Raw genomic sequence first — 19,474 nt, forward strand, 5'->3', positions numbered from 1 at the left:
AATGGAAGAAAATATTTTCAAACGATGCAACCGACAAGGGCTTAATTTACAAAATATATTGATATATACAGCTCATATAACTCAATAACAAAAAACCAAATAACTCAATCAAAAAAGAAGACAGCAGACCTAAATAGTTCTCTAAAGAAGACATACAGATGGCCAAAAGGCACATAAAAAGATGCTCAACACCGCTAGCTATTAGAGAAATGTATATCAAAAGTACAATGAGGTATCACTTCACACTGGTGAGAATGGCCATCATTAAAATAACAGGTGCTGGAGAGGGTGTGGAGAAAAGGGAACCCTCCTACACTGTCGGTGGAAATATAAATTGGTGCAACCACTACGGAAAACAGTATGGACGTTCCTTAAAAAACTAAAAATAGAACTACCATATGACCCAGCAATCCTACTCCTGGGCATATATCTGGAGAAAACTCTAATTTGAAAAGATACATGCATCCCAATGTTCATAGCAGCACTATTTTACAATAACCAAGACATGGAAGCAACCTAAATGTCCATCAACAGATGCATGGATAAAGAAGATGTGACATACACACACACACACACACAATATGGAATACTACTCAGCTGTAAAAAAAAAAATAATGCCATTTGTAGCAACATGGATGGACCTAGAGATTATCATACTAAGTGAAGTCAGACAGAGAAAGACAAATGCCACATGATATCACTTATATGTGGAATCTAAAATATACAAATGAACTTATTTACAAAACAGAAATAGACTCACAGACATAGAAAACAAACTTACAGTTATCAAAGGGGTTAAGGGGGGGTGGGGAAGGGATATATTAGGAGTTTGGGATTAACATATATACACTACAATATATAAAACAGATAACAAGGACTTACTGTGTGGAACACGGAACTATATTCAATATCCTGTAATAAACCATAATGGAAAGAATATATATATTAAAAAATATATATATATATGTATACACATAAACGGAATCATTTTGTTGTACATCAGAAACTAGCACAACATTGTTAATCAACTATAGTTCAATTAAAAAGAAATCATCGGGGTAAGGAATTGAGGGTGTCAGCAAGAGAGGAGCTCAGAGTGCTGTACGGCTCAACTGTGGTGACAGAACTGGACGAGGAATACTTCCGCCCTATGACAGAGGCACTCTGACGGAAACTGGTTGGGGACAGAGCCGAGAAGACTTGAAATTGAAGACAGGCATGGGGGTTACTCATTGCCCAGGCTGGGCTGGGAAGCGTGCTCCTTTTTGGGGCTCCTTCAGAGGCGGGACCACTGTTTCACGGACACTGGCCTCCTTGACCCTCAGGATACGGGTGGGGTATCTCTTCATTCGCTAGCACAGGGCTGGCACCTTAGAGGCACAGGGTATCTGTTGACAGAATCAACAGATTCATTCTGCAGATATGTTATGGTTCTGTGTATGGTTCTGTATGACAGGGACTGAGGGAACCTGATGGTAAAAAATGTTCCGGTGTGAAGTGGCTTCTGCATTTCTTAGGGAGGGAAGCCTGAAACTAAGGGAGCTACTCAAGACTGAAGGGCAGCATCCAAGGAAAAGGAGGACAGAGATGAGCAAAAATTCTGCTCTGATTCACAGATTTCCCCGGGGCCTAGGAAATGAACACAGCCGAGTGAGTCTTGAGAGAATAGGATGGAGGTGGAGGTGGGACTGATGGATGAGAGGATTTTTTTTTTTCATTAGAATGGGTACTTGTAGAGCAATAAGTGCATTGTGAATGTTTGTGGACTGTTGTAAGGTAATCACTAATTGAAAATGAAGGTTTCTTTCCAAAATGTTTGAAAGATAAAAGCAGACTTCATACACAAAAAGACAAAATTGAAAAGTAAAAGGAAGCAAATAAATATATACGTGCATTTGTAAGAACTGGCTGATAAGTCAAAGGGTAACACAGAACAGGAAATGCAAATGGTAAAAATTATCCTATTGAAAGGAGATTATAATTCTATGGGACAATGAAACGCAATGATTCGTATGAAGAACAACTAACACAAAATGACAGTTTGGAAATAAATAGTTGGTCAAAGATATAACACCAGAATTTTAATTAAAGGAAATAGGGGGGACTTCCCTGGTGGCGCAATGGTTAAGAATCTGCCTGCCAATGCAGGGGACACAGGTTTGATCCCTGATTGGGGAATATCCCACATGCAGCAGAGCAACTAAGCCCGTGTGCCACAACTACTGAGCCCGCACGCTAAAACAACTGAAGCCCACATGCCTACAGCCCGTGCTCTGCAACGAGAAGCCACTGCAATGAGAAGCCCTTGTGCTGCAATGAAGAGTAGCCCTGCTCACCGCAACTAGAGAGAAAAGCTTGTGCGCAGTAATGAAGACGCAACACAGTCAAAAAAAATAAAAAGAAATAGGGGTGGTAATATCCATATCAAAGGATAATTTAAAGCAAAAAATATATGCAGAATAGTCATTATACAGAGATACATCATAAACCTTTATGCAGCAATAATGTAGGGCAAAAGGAAAAAGGACAGCCAAAATCACAGTGGGAAATTTTGACTCCTGTCTGCCTGAGACAGAGTTGAGATCCAGACAGAAGATATGGAAAATATACTTGAGGCAGAATTAATCCATCTCAAATCTTACAGGCTGGCACTGCCCTGTCCAGCAGGTTAGTGTGTGGCTGGCTGTTGAACACTTGGAAACGTGACGAGCATGGCTGAGGGAACTAATTTTTAAATTTTTTAAAATTTTCATTAAAATTTAAATTTAAGGGACTTCGCTGGTGGTGCAGTGGTTAAGAATCCGCCTGCCAATGCAGGGGACATGGGTTCAAGCCCTGTCTGGGAAGATCCCACATGCTGCGGAGCAACTAAGTCCATGAGCCACAACTACTGAGCCCGCGCGCCTAGAGCCCATGCTCCGCAACAAGAGAAGCCACCGCAATGAGAAGCCTGCGCACCGCAAGGAAGAGTAGCCCCCACTCACCGCAACTAAAGAAAGCCCGTGCGCAGCAACAAAGACCCAACACAACCAAAAATAAATAAATAAAAGATAAATAAATTTATAAAAAAAAATTATCAGGGACAAGTTAATTAAAAAAAATTTTAAATTTAAAACCAGAAGCAGTATACAATGTTTTTCTGTTAAATCCAACTTGTTTTGGTACAACTACATTTTGCCTTAACCACGGAAAATTTAGCATCCAAATTTAGATACACTGTAAACATGAAATAAATATTCGATGTTGAAGACATTGCAAAAATGCTAAATATCTCACCGATAACTTCTATATTTCATGTTAAAACATGAAAATATATGTATGGGATTAATACAAATATTAATTTCACCTGTTGTCTTCACATTTTTAATGTGGCTACTAGAAAATATAAAATAACATTTATATGGCTCACATTATATTTCTGTTGGACAGCACTAGGAAATGGATACACCTTGCTTTAAAGGCTTTGGAGACTGTTTGTGAAACCCAATCAATACTAGATTATGTGTAGTAAGAGAAAATTACAGTCCAAGAGACTTGAAATCCAAAGAGAACTTTCCTTTATTAAAAAAAGGGCAGATCAAAAAAGAAATAAAACACTGAGTCTAAAAATAAAAATGAAAACATTAAACATCAAAACTTGTAGGATGCAATCAGCTTTAACATAGTCCCAGAGCAGTAATTTTTATCTCTTTTAGGATCAGATACCTCTGAGAATCTGATACAATAGATCCCCTCCCTAGAAAAAATGCAAATACAAAGAATTTTGCATATAATTTGAGGAGGGCCACACACATCCAAAAGCCCCCGGGCTATAAATGCCTGTATCATAAAAACGGAAAATAAATTAACTAAGCAGGCAATTAAAAGTCAAGGAAACTAAAACAAAACCCTCAAGGAAACTAGGAAAAGGAACAAGATTAAAAGCCAGGATAAAAACAGCAGAATTGTTAAATGCATGAGCTGTTTCTTTGGAAAAATCAAACAAAACTAAAAAGCAGCAACTGTTAGAATAATCCATGGAGAAGGGAAAAAAATGCATAAACAGTTAGAAATGAGGAGGAGCATACGTTACCAAAAACAATAGGTTCGGAATTAAGGGAATACTCTACACAATTGCATAGTAATATGTTGACAAACTCAATTTTTTTTCCCCTGTAAAAATCCAAATTACCAAAATTGACATAAGAAATAGAAAACCTAAATCAGCAACAGAAAAATAAAAGAAATTCTTATATTTTCTAGTATATAAAATATATATTTTCTGCTCCTCCAAAAAGCAGCAGAATGGGATGAATTTGCTGGTAAATTTCAGATTATTGATGTGCACTCCACTCTTTCCACAAACATTTCCTGGGTGCCTACTCTCAGTGCGGTATATATAGTCAGCCCAATCTATAAGTCAGGTAAGGTAAACTCTCCCATGTCACAGAAATGACTGGAAGGTCATTAGTTCATCCTGTGAAACAAAAATGACCTTGATCTCTAGACCTGATAAGGAGATAAATTCCTAAGCTTTGTGGTGATATAAGAGAGATCAACAGGGAAAAAAAATATTGGTGTGTGCATGTATAACTGTATAAACATTCTCTTCTACAATTAAAAATCACATACTTAAAGGAAGCAGACAGGAAATTATTTACGTATTAAATAATGCATATACGTTAATAAGAGCTACATGAAGCCAAGCCTCTAAGTGAACGGAGTAAGATTTAAGTAAGAGGGGCTACTTGTAAATGCTTACTGAAAATGCTCAAGCTCAAATGAAATAAGACAATTACTATCTTACACGTTAAATTAAATTGATTACTCCCATAGCAAACATCTCCTTGTGTCAGCCCTCTCATCTTAGCTCTTGCGGGGCCAATTTTCCTGAATATCATGTGGTTTTATGAAACTGGTAGATTGAAACCTGCCTAATTTGCTAGTAAGGCAATGAAGGCATAAAATAGCAACAGCCAGAGAAATGCTGAAAGGGGCTGCTGATTTCAACGTGTTTGCCTGTTCTGAGATGTGGGTGATTTTAAGCACTCTGCAGCAGACCTGCTTTGATTCCTACATCTGAACAGAGCACTGAGTCATAGCCCGTACACACACAGTTTTTAGATTATTAAGATAAAACAGGCTTTTCTCACTTCCCTGCTTAAAGGAAAAAGTGAGGCTGACCCCAGTGTCTGTCTGCATCTTCCCTGGTAACTAATGCTCATTGAGGAAATAACCTTTGCAGAGAAAATTCAATACTTTTAGTCTTGTCCAAGTCTTCTTCCTCATCAACTATTTCTTACCTGCTTCATTACTTTGGAGTTCTAACCAGAAGCAGTTAAGTGCCAAAAAATCTTTAATAAAGTTGACCTGAGAATTTCAAGTTAAGTGGTGGGAGACTGGTAAATCTGGTTCCCAGCAGAGTAAGATGCCCAGGGCAACTGCTGCAACCACGTATTACCTGGCACCACAGAATTTTCTAATGGCGTCTCATTAGGTATTAATGACATGAAATAATTACTGTTAAAGTGACATTTTTGTCAAGGGGATATAAACAAGCGAATCATTTAACACCAAGATAAAAATTTTACTGGTAATACATTCAAATTGCCTCTTGATAGGATTTTAGCAAGTGGCGAATTCAGAAGAGAAAGAAATGACAAGCGGCAAAGGCTGTTTTCAGTTATGTGGCTCTCACGCTTAGGCACTAAGTCTTATGAAAAGTCTGTCTTTAAAAACTCCTATGGACAAACTGCACTTTTTATAAGATTTTTATTCGCTCTTTGACACCAGTTGGGGACAAATTCCTGGCCCTGTGACTTCTCGAATAGCAGGAACATAAAACTATTTGATGGCATCCTTGGAGGGGATGAACTGGTGTTAAGCAGAATCTGAGCAGCGCAAACGGCTAGCGGCAGATGGTTCTTGAGTGACAGGTCAGATTTACCTACATCTAATTTGCAAAATGTTTCAATGCATTTGACAATTTTTCCTATCTCAAGGAGATTCAGCTAGTATTGCTGAATTGGTACAGCAAATAGTGGCTATGAAAACGAAGTTCCTATAGCATAAAACCCATATTCATTGATTGTTGGATAAAGTGCCATCCGCTGTATGAGCACAGAACCCAAGTAGATCAATTGGTTGGAAAAATACCACCTAATTCTGATTTTTACGGGGCACAGGAATCATCGGACTGACCTGATCACATAGGATCTAGGAAATGTGTGGTTCTTTAATGCTTTGGGCAGGCAGCGTTACCAAGAGTGCTGTGAACTATGCATAAGGCAGTGCAACTGGATGAGACAGAGACCGATATTATCTGTTGACAGAAAAGTGGCCTCACTTTTCTCAGGCCTCTTCAATAGTACAACTATAATAACATGGACACAGCTTTTTAGTCTGCAAAGCATTTCTCATGGAATTGCCCTCATCCCTCATTTGCAGATGAAATAACTGAGGCTGAGTAGTCTCAACACTTTATCGTTAGATTCAGAACAATGTATACTGCCAAAGAGTTGGAGGAAGATTAAAGACAAGATCTTTCAATGTATTCAAATTTCGACAGTAGGTTCTGCCAGGTCCTGTTTACTGTTTTAGCGAGAGCTTCTGCCCCCACAGGGGTTTTTCCTACGGAATGGACCCAAGGAGAAGAGAACAACGTAGCGGGTGCCATGCAGTCAATGAGCGCCTTGCTTGTGTGTGTGTTAGATGGCATACTACTGTCACCAGGCTGTGAACTGGGAAAACAGCAAAGCGATGGAACTGTTCTTTTTAAGGAACATCAAAAAGAAACTGGCTGAGACCGTGAAGAGAAAGCAAGTAGAAAACAGACTTGTAAACTGTTCTAGTATTGACCGCAATCTTAAGAGCTAGGAGACAAGTAGCTCACTGTTACACGTGTGATCACCGTTAGATGTGACCTACTCAGAACAGTTAAGGAACTAAACACCAGAGCTCCAAATCCAATGCTCTGTGTGTGTGTGTGTGTGCGTGTGTGTGTGCGTGTGTGTGTGTGTGTGCACGCTAAAACTGATCCAGGAATGCCCTTGTATCCTGGAATATGTGAAAACCGTCTGAGAACAGCTATGAGATGTGCTGATCAGGGGAGTAAAACTTTACGCTGGAATGTAGAGCCTGGCTGCTGGTCAAGGACTGTTCATAATACTTAACACCTTTTGAATAGGCGTAGATCACTCCCATTACAAAAGCAGGATGGAAGGGGAAAAAAGCCACTCAACGTTTCAGTAATTCAATAATTTATTCCTCTAAAAAAGTGTGTAAAAGTATATAGCTCTCATTCACAAGGTATATATGAATGACATTTAAAATGGAGGCCTTTTAGTATTGTTTCTTTTTATCAAAGTCTTTTAGTGTACTGTACCAGCGCTATACTGTAGTTTTTTTAAATGAACTTCACATATTTTTGTATTCTTTCAAATTGTTTGCTATATATAAAAGAAGCTCACTGCAAAATGCTTGAAGGAAAAAAAGGAAACAAAAGAAATTCAGAACTTCCCAGAAATGTACAGCTTTTACATTTAAAAAAGGTTCTGAAATATACATACAAGCATGCTGGACAATCCCACCCCTCTCCCCTCCCCCATTTCCCCTCTTTAGTTCAAACCATGGTAAGAGTTCTGATTTCTGCAGAATTTCCAAAATTAAAAATAAAAAAAAAATAAAATAAGTTCTCACTCTGTAGCAAATCCAGGGCTTGTACATTTCAGATTAATTCAGTAAAAAACTCACAAGTAAAATAATGCATATTTAAGGGAAATATTATACAGACTTTTTCACACAGAAGTACATAATAAGATTTTTTTAAAATCTATTGCCATTCATTTATTTTTGCACAAAAACGTATAAATATGTCACCAGCTTTTCTTAACTTAAAAAACTTAAATAAAAGACACCAGATGAAAACTACCCTTTGCTGCCTTTTTTTTTTTTTAATTTTTGTAGGGGTTTTTTTGTTTTTTGTATTTTTTTTCTTTTTTTTTTGCTGAGAATTGGGTTTCTAGGGAAGAAAAGCCCCTGCATTAAAAACAGCCCATTTAAAAAAAAAAAAATTCAAAGTTCTGATGAATTCTGGGAAAAAAAGCAACCCCAAAGTGGTAAAAGATTACAAATATCTACTTTACAATTTGTCTTCTCACCAAGATAGTTTTATACAAGTTTACAATCTTCATCATCTTATGCTCTTCAAAAGGCCTTGAGAATTTTTCCTTTCTGATTAAGAAAAAATAGCACTGCAATATTTTTAAAGTCAATTTTACACTGTACACATTAGATACAAATGGTTTGATATATCAGATTTTTTTAACCTATACACTGCGAAAGTCGACCCCTCCCCCCCAATTGGTGGTACAGAGAACAAAATTATCCATTTACAAGTTACTTCTCTGCTTTCACATTCCCACCACACAACTTTTTTTTTAATATGTTTTAAACGTTAGATTATTTCAAGAAAAATACTTTTACAAAATCATATCAGTTATTACATTTTTCCTTTTTTTGTTAATAACCAGAATATGGAAGTCTCTTGGAAGAACTTTTAAAATTTGCATGATTCTCTCCACAGGTGACTAGAGCTCAACAGCCTGACCAGAGCGGCTCATGGGAGGCAAGCCCACGCCCACTGCCCTCAGACAGAAACGCACAGCAAGGTAGGGGTAGAAATGGAGTCCTAAAGACAACCCTCTCGGGCCTGGATAAAATACTTCAATTAGCCTTAATGATTTAAAAAGGCATGTTTTTTTAAAAAAAGTCCCACCACGAAGGCTCAACTTCAAGTACTAATTTAATGGTTAAGTTGAATATTTCTTTGAAATAATATTCCTATGGTCCAGAAAAAATTTACCATATTTATAACTGATTTTATGAGCAAACACTTTCGATTGTGATATATACATGAGTCCCTTTTGATCTAATGAGAGGAGAGACCTGGCTTTCAGTAAGAATTCACTAGAAAATATATTTCCATTGTGACTATATAAAACTAGTGAAGGTACTTGCCTCCATGGCTCTGGGTTGAGCTTGACTGCCTTCTGTATAAAAATGTTGTCCTTCAGGAAACGCTGGCCACTTTTAATAAGGAATATGGCAGAATGTTTACCCAGTTTATTCTCAACAAAACCTACTGCTGGGTGGTGTTGAATATATTACTTGTAAGCAGGATCTCCCCGATTTGTTTTCACTCCTTTTCTGGCTTCTAGGACAGAGGTATGTAGTCAAAGAATCCTATGGTGGATCTGAGTTGGGTTTCAGCTACTGTACCTGGTCCTTGCGAATTAAAAAAATTAAAAGTAAGTCACAAAAACCATATGACAAAACAACCTAAAATAAATAAACAAAATGAAGATGTCTCCAGACCTTTTGTATCTACACACAGGTATAAAGTCAACCAAAGCACTCATGCCAATCTAGATGGGAGCACTAGGGAGACAGAAACCCCATTATGAAATCATGTACTTGAGCTGGTTCTTGTTTCTCAAAAGTCCCAGATTATGGAGTTCAGGTAACCCACAGGCCATACACCAATAACTAGAGGATTTCATCCAGAGGGCTGAATTGCCCTTATTAAACAGAGGCTGAAAACACAGACTCTTGTGCAAAAGGATACTGTCTCTTCTGGTTCCCTCTTGAAAACCAACAACAAAAAACTTCCTGTGGCCCAGTGGTTTGGGGCCGCACACACCATAACACTGGCTGAAAGTCACTGCTTATGGAAGTTTCCAGGTCCATGAGAGAAGTGTCTGTGAGTCACTCTGGTAATGAACACTGCAGAAATGACATGTGCCTGCTGAGAAGTAATCACAGTGCAGGACTGTGCAGAGTGGTCTCAGGAGGAGGGAGTAGGGTATTTGAAGAGTGTAGCAGGTTCCTTGGACTGAGGTTGCGGGGAGAAGGAACTGAGCCAGAGAGAACAAGTGCTTTTCCAATTAGAGTATATTCATGATGGCGTTGTACAACTGAGTGAGCACCACAAAGTGGACGGGAAGGCAGGAGGTACGGTCCTGGGTGGCCGGATTGCACGTGAGCCAGGACAGAGCGTTGTACTGCTCCAAAACAAACCTGCCGGAGAGAACACACGGGTCAGGGCATCAGGCACGACAGAAGTTAAGGCTGGTCTGAAAGTTCTAACGTGCCAGTGTCAGCAGGAAGAAGGCCTAATATCATTTCATAAGTTGCCCCAAGCTCTTTCCCAGAGTTCGTTTCCTCATGTCCCCCCTTCCTTCTAGATCTGCACTGTCCAATATGGCAGCCACCGGCCCCCAACTCCGTGAACTCAGATATGCTGTACATAGAGAACAGGCACCGGGATTTCAAAGACTTAGTATTTAAAAAAGCATGGAAAACAGCTCATGAATATTTTTATATTGATTACTGTTCAAATGATACTATTTTTTATATTTTGACATCGTTATCACATGTTTTTATATAACCGATAAAGTTATTACTAAAATTAACTTCACTGATTTCTTTTTAAAACTTTTCTAGTAGCCACATTAAACTAGTAATTATATGTGACTCACATTATACTTCTATTGGACAGGGTTGCTCTAGAGGCCCTGGAAGCCAAAATCATGTAGATTAGGTAGGTTCTTGCTTTAACTATAATTTCCAAATCATTTAAGAGTTAGAAAACATTAGGAAGAGCTTGCATATTTTCTCAAGGTACATGAGGAATGTTTACAGCCTGCTAAAGTACAAGACAAATCTGGGAGGTATTTCCCAGCTATGGAATTTATGTTTTACTTAACTTTATTTACATAATCTATGTCAGGGAGGGCAGAAAATGTTTCCAAAGTCAAGTGCTTTAAGTTCCAGACTTTGTCTTCTAACTATCCACCCCCTTATTCTGATCTATTTTCATCACCATGAAATGCCTCCTCTGAATGGGAAAAAAGGGCAGTTGTACTTGCACATAACTACCGGATTTAACAAAGTATGCTACACTGTCTGTCCTGTGCAGGTATTGCGGGGGGATGTGGCTCTCACTGGCTCATCAGACAGTGCTCCACTGCACAAGAGGTAGCACCTCTTCCACAAATACCACACTTGAATTAAAACACCTTGGAAAAACAAGAGTAAAGTATATCATTTCAAACTGTACTGCTATGTTGCCTAGGTCTGAATCTACCTTAAAACATCAGACGTGGTTTTGGAGTCAAGAGGATGTGGAACCCGCTGAGAATTCCTGGCAGGGAGAAGTTCGTCCGTCTGTGCTACAGAAATGTGGTGATGTAGCGAAGCCTGGTGAAAGAACAAAGACAGTTACCTTCCTGGTCTAATCAACCATGGGGCAGAAATAAGGCCACGTCTACCAGAAGGAGATGCTCTAAAGTCCATTGTAGTCAGGGCTTCTATTCTAAGTCCATGAATTTAAGCTGCTCAGTAACCCCAATGTGATCCCAAATAACTCCATATCCCAGGGCAGAGGGAAAAAAAAAAAAGCTAGCTTTGCAAATGGACTGAAAATAATTAGTGTCCCTCTTCAGGTTTTTTTTGTTTTGTTTTGTTTTTTGCGGTACGCGGGCCTCTCACTGTTGTGGCCTCTCCGTGCGGAGCACAGGCTCCGGACGCGCAGGCTCAGCGGCCATGGCTCACGGGCCCATCTGCTCCGCGGCATGTGGGATCTTCCCAGACCAGAGCACCAACCCGCGTCCCCTGCATCGGCAGGTGGACTCTCAACCACTGCACCACCAGGGAAGCCCCCTCTTCAGGTTTTAATCTGTAGAAGGCTCCACAGTCGGGATGTGGCTGACTGTGTTGTTGTGGTAGTCTTCTATCCTGATCCCCGTACTTCATAACCGGTTCTGTGCTCTTCTTACAGCATCACATCCAAAGGCTCCTGATGTCTGCTGTCATCAGAATATGACAGATCCCTGGATCCAGCAAGTACCAGCACAGTCCATCTACTATAAAGTTCCCCATCAATTTTTAACTTAACAGTTTTAGTATAGTTTTACTTTATTAATTGTAAAATATAAGAGGACGCAATATATGGGCTTCCCTGGTGGTGCAGTGGTTGAGAGTCCGCCTGCCGATGCAGGGGACATGGGTTCATGCCCTGGTCTGGGAAGATCCCACATGCCGCGGAGCGGCTGGGCCCGTGAGCCATGGCCTCTGAGCCTGTGCTCCGCAACGGGAGAGGCCACAACAGTGAGAGGCCCGCGTACCGCAAAAAAAAAAAAAAAAAAGAAGAGGCGATATAAATGCTTGATTCTCCTTACTTTTCAATTTTCTGATTAATGAGCTGCTGTTCTGGCAGCTTCAAAAGGTGACTTACAAATGTTTTGTTTTTCAGCACAACTATGAACCCATAGATTGATGTCAATCTACTGCCACCATTGTTCATTTTAATGACTAAATCATCCCATCCCTGGGCAATGGGAACACCTCCAAGTTGGCTACTGGGTCCTTTGATAAGACTCTAATAATCTTTGGTAGCTTCCTTGCTTTTTAGGCATGACAGGATGTCTCAGGTACACCTCGAATATTTCTTACTTTAGCCCTGGAATCAGTCATTTCCTCAAAGAACTCTGGTTCTTTTGAATGATAAACAGTATTGAGAAACCATAATTGTGTCAATAAAGCTGTTTATTGCTGCTAGGCTATCATGGCTCCTGAGCCTTTTCAGTAAACAGAGCTAAAGAATGTGTATACTTTTCAGAGAAGAAAAGATAAATCTAGGTTCAGACTAGTAATTCTAATTGAGAGATTGCAGGATTTTTATATAAATCTTTGATTTCATAATACTATGTTAAAGTCATCAGGAAAAGAAAATTACTTCAATTGTTTTTGGTTTTAACCTTCCAGATTTGTGTGTGTGTGTATGTATGTGTACGTGTGTGTATCTTAGTGATTACTCTGTAGTGGGACTTCTGCATCCAAAGGGAAATGTGCAGGGTTATAATACTTGGCCTTCCCACCGTACCAGGGCCAGCTCCCCACAGCTCTGCCAATACAGTGTATTGTCAAACCGTTGGCTTTTTGGCAATCCATGGATTTCATTCTAGGTTCTCTCATCCAAACTGGAAGTGACAGATGTTTTGTTTTTAACTCTTAATTTGGATTAAAAATTTCCAAGAAATATACAGGAAGGCGCAAGCAGAAACATGGAATTTTTTAGCTGACTCCTGCCCTACTCTAAAAAGGAACGCTGACTGCCTGTGGCAGTGGAGGAAGAGGACAACTAGTCTTCATCATCCCCCCGGCATAACTTCCCTGACCGCAGTGCCTTATACACAAACACGTGGCCACCCTAGATGTGTCCTTTGGGCCGCGGGAAGTCTCCTCCTTGGGTGAATGTCATTCATTTCTTTGTGACATGGTTTTGGGCTCCTCTCCTAAATTCTGCTCTTCACCTCTACCTGTAATTAACATACCCTCAGACTCTTAAGTAGATGTGAGCGAGTCGGGGAGCAGAATAAGACGACGGTGCCCAAGGCAAATTCTAACGAAGACTGATTTTGAGCATAAGTCACTCACGCCCCAACTTCAAATACAACACCAAACCAACCTTGAGGAAGAGGGGACACTGGTTCTGAGCCTGGGGACACGATGACCAAAACCACTGGGGGAGATTCTCAGCTTTGGCAGTCGATACAAAATACCCAAGGGCCAGAGGCTGCTGTTTCAGCTCCTCAGGCGCTTCCCTAGAAAGAAGACGCTCACCCTGGCTCTGAAAAACAAAGTCCCAAAAGCATGATTAGCATTTATTACCAAATAAAGCTTTTTTAAAAACCAACTTTTTAAAAGAAATTGATATGACATATTAGTTTCAGGTGTACAACATAATGATTCTAACTGTGGGAAAAAATCACCACAATAAGTCTAGTTAACATCCACCACCATACAGAGTTACAATTGTTTTTCTTCTGATGAGAACTTTTACGATCTACTCTCAGTAACTTTCAAATATACAATATGGTATTATTAACTAAAATCACCATACATTACATCCCCAGGACACTTATTTTATAACTCGAAGTTTGTGCTTTTTGACCACCTTCACCCAACCTTTTATCAATTCTCCCTGCACACTGTAGTGACTAATCCCCTTCCTGGCAGCATCTCACACCAAAATATCAACTGACCAAGAAAGGTCAACAGGGGAGGCAGTGTCTTTGCTGCACACACAGATATCTGATGAAAACTATGGCTCAGGAAGAAGGTACCAGTAAAACTAACAACATCAGCCAAGTAAATACAGGTTTCTTTTCTCTGTTTCCTTTTCTGCAGAATGTAAAATCTGCTCCGTGGCATTATTAGGTAATAAACTAAAAATGGAAAGAGTGGAATCTGACAGCTGAAGGTACCACCACACCCACATGCTCTTTCACCAGCAACCAACCAAAAATACACACGCACACCTGACTGTCCACTGTTAATAACGTTCTAACACTTCACCGGTATCTGACCTGCCAGCAGCATGAGATCTGCTCCTGAAGAAGCCCTGTTTCAATTTACAGCAGTCCCGGTAATAAGGGACTCCTGTGAGAGCCACTGGGCGTTTCTGCAGTTGACATTTTCCTTCTTTGACTCTTAGCTAGCTTCGAGAGTTGAAAATGTACCTTTTATGCAAAAGCAATAATAAGTCATCCATTTGTTCTCAAAAGCCTTCTGTTTAAGGAAGAAAAAAAAAATCCTCAACTACTACACCAAGTTGTATCATTTCTGAGTTGGTTAAAAAATAAAAACTTACTGCAACCTTGAACAAATTTTTTCTCCTGTGGTAATTTCTTAACTGGATATCAAAGAATGTTTAATGGTTCGGAACGAGGAAATGCCGAAAGCCTCTCAGGGTCACCTGGCTGCAGGTGCTCAGGATTAGAAAAGGCCACCTGACCAGCTTCAGCATAGTACTGTTTGAAGTGTGACATTCAGTGGCTTGAGGTGCCAACACAGGGAGAAAATAAAGCACGCCTCTGTTTCTCACAAAACTAACACTACACTTCAGTTACCAATTCTTTGTTAACGGAGGAGCTAAATTATAACAACCAGTACTGGGAGGTAGCTGCTATTATTTCCATTTCACAGATAAGGTAACTAAGGCTGAGAAAGGTAAAGTAAGCTTGCCCAAAGTCACAAAGCTAGGAAGATGTTCAGCTATAATTCAGAGCGATATTTATCAAGCTCCAGGGCATGCATTCTTAGCTGCAATGCTATTTGCCTCTAGAATTCACGTTAATCCTAAATTAAAACTATCCCGTGTAAAATTTGTGTTTTTGGTCCCCATCACAACAATCTCCAATGAACCAATAAATTGTCATTAACTGGCAAATGACTGGAGGAAACAGAGACATTTACAATCCCTTCCTTGCAGAAGGGAGAATTAGGGGGCAGGCAGTAACATGAGGGCGGTCTACTGAGGTGGCCTTCCCTGGTTTCATCTTCTCTGAAACTAAAGTTTTCAATCTTCTTTTCTCTAGACTGTCCTTCAGTGAACTCAGGGCTGGCAATAAAAGTCCCACCTGACAGAAACCTGAGTCCTCGAAGAACATCTTTGTGCCTAATGAGTGTAAGCAGGTTGCTTATACTTGTCCAGTTTAAGATATTAGACATAGCTATTTTTCTGTGTCTTAACCCCTCAATCTCTTAACATTTTAAGTAAAAAGTGTAATACAGTGATAAGGCATGAATCACCTAGCTTTTAAAGAAACTTAACGTGAGCTGATGGCAGAACCTTTAACGCCTCAATCGTCTGCTACTTCACCTCCAATATCCTGGGATATTTAAAGGTGAAAGCAGCTGTAAGCCCTGTTTTTCCCTTGATAATGCTGGTACTAACCTGCGCACTTCTCCAAACTCAGCCTCCTGTGGGCTCCTCCCACTCCCGCAGGCTGGCCACAGAGAACACCTAACACGCCTAAATAAAGGCGCCATGACCTAAACCAAGACCAGTTAAGCTCCTTTCCGAATTAGTTAACCATCAACAATGTGTTATTCAATTAACACAGTTACTCTGAATGTTAAATAAGCAGGGTTATTGAACTAGCCTCTGAAAAGCCACTGTTCTGGCAAAAAATTAAAAAATAACTGGGAAGCAGCAAGCAACCAAAATTAATTTTTGCTCAGAACACAGTAACTGCATAAAACCCTTGCAGCTGTAATGGGACTATTCTGATTAAACACATTCATCAGGAATAATAATAACATTTCTTTAGAATTCCTGCTTTGTTCGAAATGGAACTACAGGGTCGCTGTCCCACACTTACTCCTCTTGTACCAGGGACCAAGACCATCAGGGAGAAAGGTGCGTGTAGTAAAAGACGACAGCACTTCTGGAGGATTTTCCTGAAGGCTGAGGTGGTTTTAAACAACCTATTTCAAGTCGTCCTTACCCGACTATGCTGGAAGTGAGAGCCCACACCAATTCCAGAAGGAGAGCCTGGGGAGGGAACTGGGGAGGAGTTGGGAGAGGAATGGAGGTTCCCAGTCATTAATATGCCAATATCATTGTCCATATCATCTGGGAATGGAAGGTCAACAAACATGTCATCTAGAGGGAGAGAAAAAAAGGACAAAAATTAAAAAGCTAATCCACAGCCCCAATTTAAACCAATGCACAGTTTATTGGCCTATGACTATTACAGGCATGTGTTGTTAACAACTTAGTAAGGCTTAATGCGTGCCCACTGGGTTCAAGGTGCTGCAAATTATTCTTGCATTTTGTACTCTCTCCAGTGATCTCCTAATGTGAGGTATTAACAGAATGGAGAAATAAAGAACGTAAAACTCTGCACTCTGCATAGCCTCCAAAGGCACATAAAAAGAAGGCAAAACAGCTAAAGAAGCAATTTAATTATTAAAGTTAAAACTGACACCATCCAAGAAAACAGCAGACACCATCTATGCATCCAATTAGCATCTAAAATACTTAAGGCTGAATTAATGCATGTTAATAAGTGTGAACTTGCCCTCAAACTGGAGGCCTATTATACGAGCAGATCAAAGCATGATGTTTTTGTTAAGAAATCTTCTCTCCCATATCATAAAAGTAAGGTACATGCACAGCAGAAAATTTGGAAAGAAAAGTATAAAAGGGGAAACCCAATCACCATGAACATTTTTGCTGATCCTTTTTCTGTATTTATTATTACACTGTGATATTATGTGTGTTTTCTATATACACACACGCAGGACAGTATCCCTTTACCCTCCCCATTTAACAGGAGTAAATGTTGGTAGCTGCTAAAAATTCTTCAAAACACAATGCAAACGGCTGCATAATATTGAACATTTTACAGTTTATAAATAATCATTGCTTAACAAATGCCTTAAGATATTCAAACCATAAAAATCTATTAAGAATAATCAAATAAGGGGACTTCACTGGTGGCGCAGTGGTTAAAAATCCACCTGCCAATGCAGGGGACACGGGTTGGAGCCCTGGTCCAGGAAGATCCCACATGCCACAGAGCAACTAAGCCCGGGTGCCACAACTACTGAGCCTGCACTCTAGAGCCCACGAGCCACAACTACTGAGCCCGCATGCCACAACTACCGAAGCCCAAGTGCCTAGAGCCCGTGCTCCACAACAAGAGAAGCCACCGCAAGGAGAAGCCCGCGCACCGCAACGAAGAGCCACCCCCGCTCGCCGCAGCTAGAGAAAGCCCGCGCAGCAACGAAGACCCAATACAGCCAAAAATAAATTACTTAGAAAAAAATTTCAAGACTAATCAAATAAGGAGTTGTTTTAGAGCAAGTTAGATTCCCAATGATCAGCTAAAGACAGGTGCTATCTTCATACTGCCTAGCAGCCTTCATACATTTCAAATCAGATCAAGAAATCTTTATTGAAAGAGTGACACCCATGTACAGGACACTATCAAGCAGATACTATTTTTTTGCCGTTAATGAAAAACAGGAGAAAGTTAATTACCCAAGAGAGGAAAGTGTTTATTTGGTCTTGGCAACAGTGCAAATTAAATCTTCAAAACCAAAAAGATTCTCAAACCTTCAATTCCCTCTTCACGTTTCATACGCTGTTTACTACGACACAGAAGAACCTGCAGCGGCCAGGCGACTCTACTCTAGCACTGTGTCTTGTTGAAGGAGCGGAGCCGCTCTATGCATACAGGGTCTTCCACTCACCATTGTTGGGGCTAAACCCATCTTCATTGGGATAGTTGGCTGGAGCCACTTGGATGGTTGACGATGTTGGGAACACCAAGATGTGTGTACAAGAAGCATCTTGAGGGGTGTTAAGTTGAGATGACTGCATGTTCAGTGCAGTACTTCGGCCAAAAACAGAGCCCATTGTGACAGCATCTTAAAAAGGGGGGAAAAATGTATCAATGCCTTTTGTGCAGCAGTGAACAACTCCAGAAATGACCCGAGCTGGATTGATGTGAGTCTGACACAACTGCCATGATGGATACACATTTACAGTTGAGCCCACTTGTCTAAATATTTTCAAGAAACGGACTCAGAGCAGATAGCTATGATAACTCAAGCCACATTTCACACTGGCAAGGTTAGGAAAAAATTGGATTGAGTCAACCAAATATGTTTTAATTACTTAAATAAGAAGTATTTCTAAAAATAAAACTTTCTTTCCTCCTGTGACTGCTAATAATTTATAACGGACTGTTCCCCCAAACCATGCAATTCTGTAGAAATGGTATCATTCAACTAATAATTGTTACAACTAGTATTTATTGAATGCATACTACATGCCAGATTCTGTACTGAATTCTTTATTCATATCATATCATTCAATCATCAAAGCTACACCTCAGAGGTAGGAACTACTACCCCCATTTCATGAGGAGGACAGAACACAAAGAAATGATGTAACTTGCCCAACTGGTGCAGGTGACAATTAACCCAAGGTCTGACCAGCAGGCCAGTACAGACATCTGTCTCTCTCTAGACTGGCCACAAGCAACCACGTTCTCATACCACAACACTTCTGTTGGTTTTTACAGGGAGGGGACAAGGGTCTGCTGTTTGATCAAAGAAATACCTGGATGGTAAAAACAGGTTTAAAAAGTATAAAACTTCTTAGCTATTAAATTATAAAACAGCTTAGTTGCTGTTTTTAAAAAAATTCTGTGGCCATGATGTTTCATCTGCCCACATCTTGGCACTTACTGAGTTACTGTGGCTACCAGACACTGTGATAAATGCTCTACCCCTGTCTACTTCACATTCATCCTCAACCACAGAGAGACTCTAAACGTCCTCTTGAGGCTGCTTGAAGAGTCTATCAAATACCTTTCTTCAAAAGGGTATTAAAATACGTATCATGTTGGTGCCCGCTTAAGTCATTTTTGGAGGGTGAACTTCATAAACTAACAACAGGTTGGGGTCAAATAATTCGCCAGGACTCTAAGAGCTCTCAATCACACCCAGGACTTGGGCTCTCTCCCAAGTGATGGTCAACAAAGATGATAAAATCACAAACCACTCCCCTTGGAAGAGACCAGATGGTTTCCATTTTGAGCCCTAAGTACAATTTTTTCTCATAAAGATAATAAAG

The 19,474-nt window shown here is 40.1% G+C and overlaps 1 protein-coding gene across 4 annotated transcripts in view; it reads right to left on the bottom strand.

Annotated features, from left to right (window-relative positions):
* Nucleotides 1-5,545: 5,545 nt before the first annotated feature.
* The window catches only part of MED13L (mediator complex subunit 13L), a 299,254-nt gene continuing 285,325 nt past the window's right edge, over nt 5,546-19,474 (bottom strand). For 3 of the 4 annotated variants that reach the window (XM_027124681.1, XM_027124682.1, XM_027124683.1), the window contains 5 exons: nt 18,085-18,261; nt 16,332-16,489; nt 13,508-13,669; nt 11,126-11,238; nt 5,546-10,056 (listed from right to left, as the gene is read on the bottom strand). In XM_027124681.1, coding sequence (XP_026980482.1) covers nt 9,924-10,056; nt 11,126-11,238; nt 13,508-13,669; nt 16,332-16,489; nt 18,085-18,261 — 743 coding nt within the window. In that variant the 3' untranslated portion in view covers nt 5,546-9,923. The remainder of the gene's footprint in view (nt 10,057-11,125; nt 11,239-13,507; nt 13,670-16,331; nt 16,490-18,084; nt 18,262-19,474) is intronic. The other variant, XM_027124680.1, reaches the window with a different exon arrangement.

Source organism: Aethalodelphis obliquidens, unplaced genomic scaffold (genome assembly GCF_003676395.1).
Source record: "Aethalodelphis obliquidens isolate GAN/ISIS:26980383/991018 unplaced genomic scaffold, ASM367639v1 scaffold28, whole genome shotgun sequence".
NCBI lineage: Eukaryota > Metazoa > Chordata > Mammalia > Artiodactyla > Delphinidae > Aethalodelphis > Aethalodelphis obliquidens.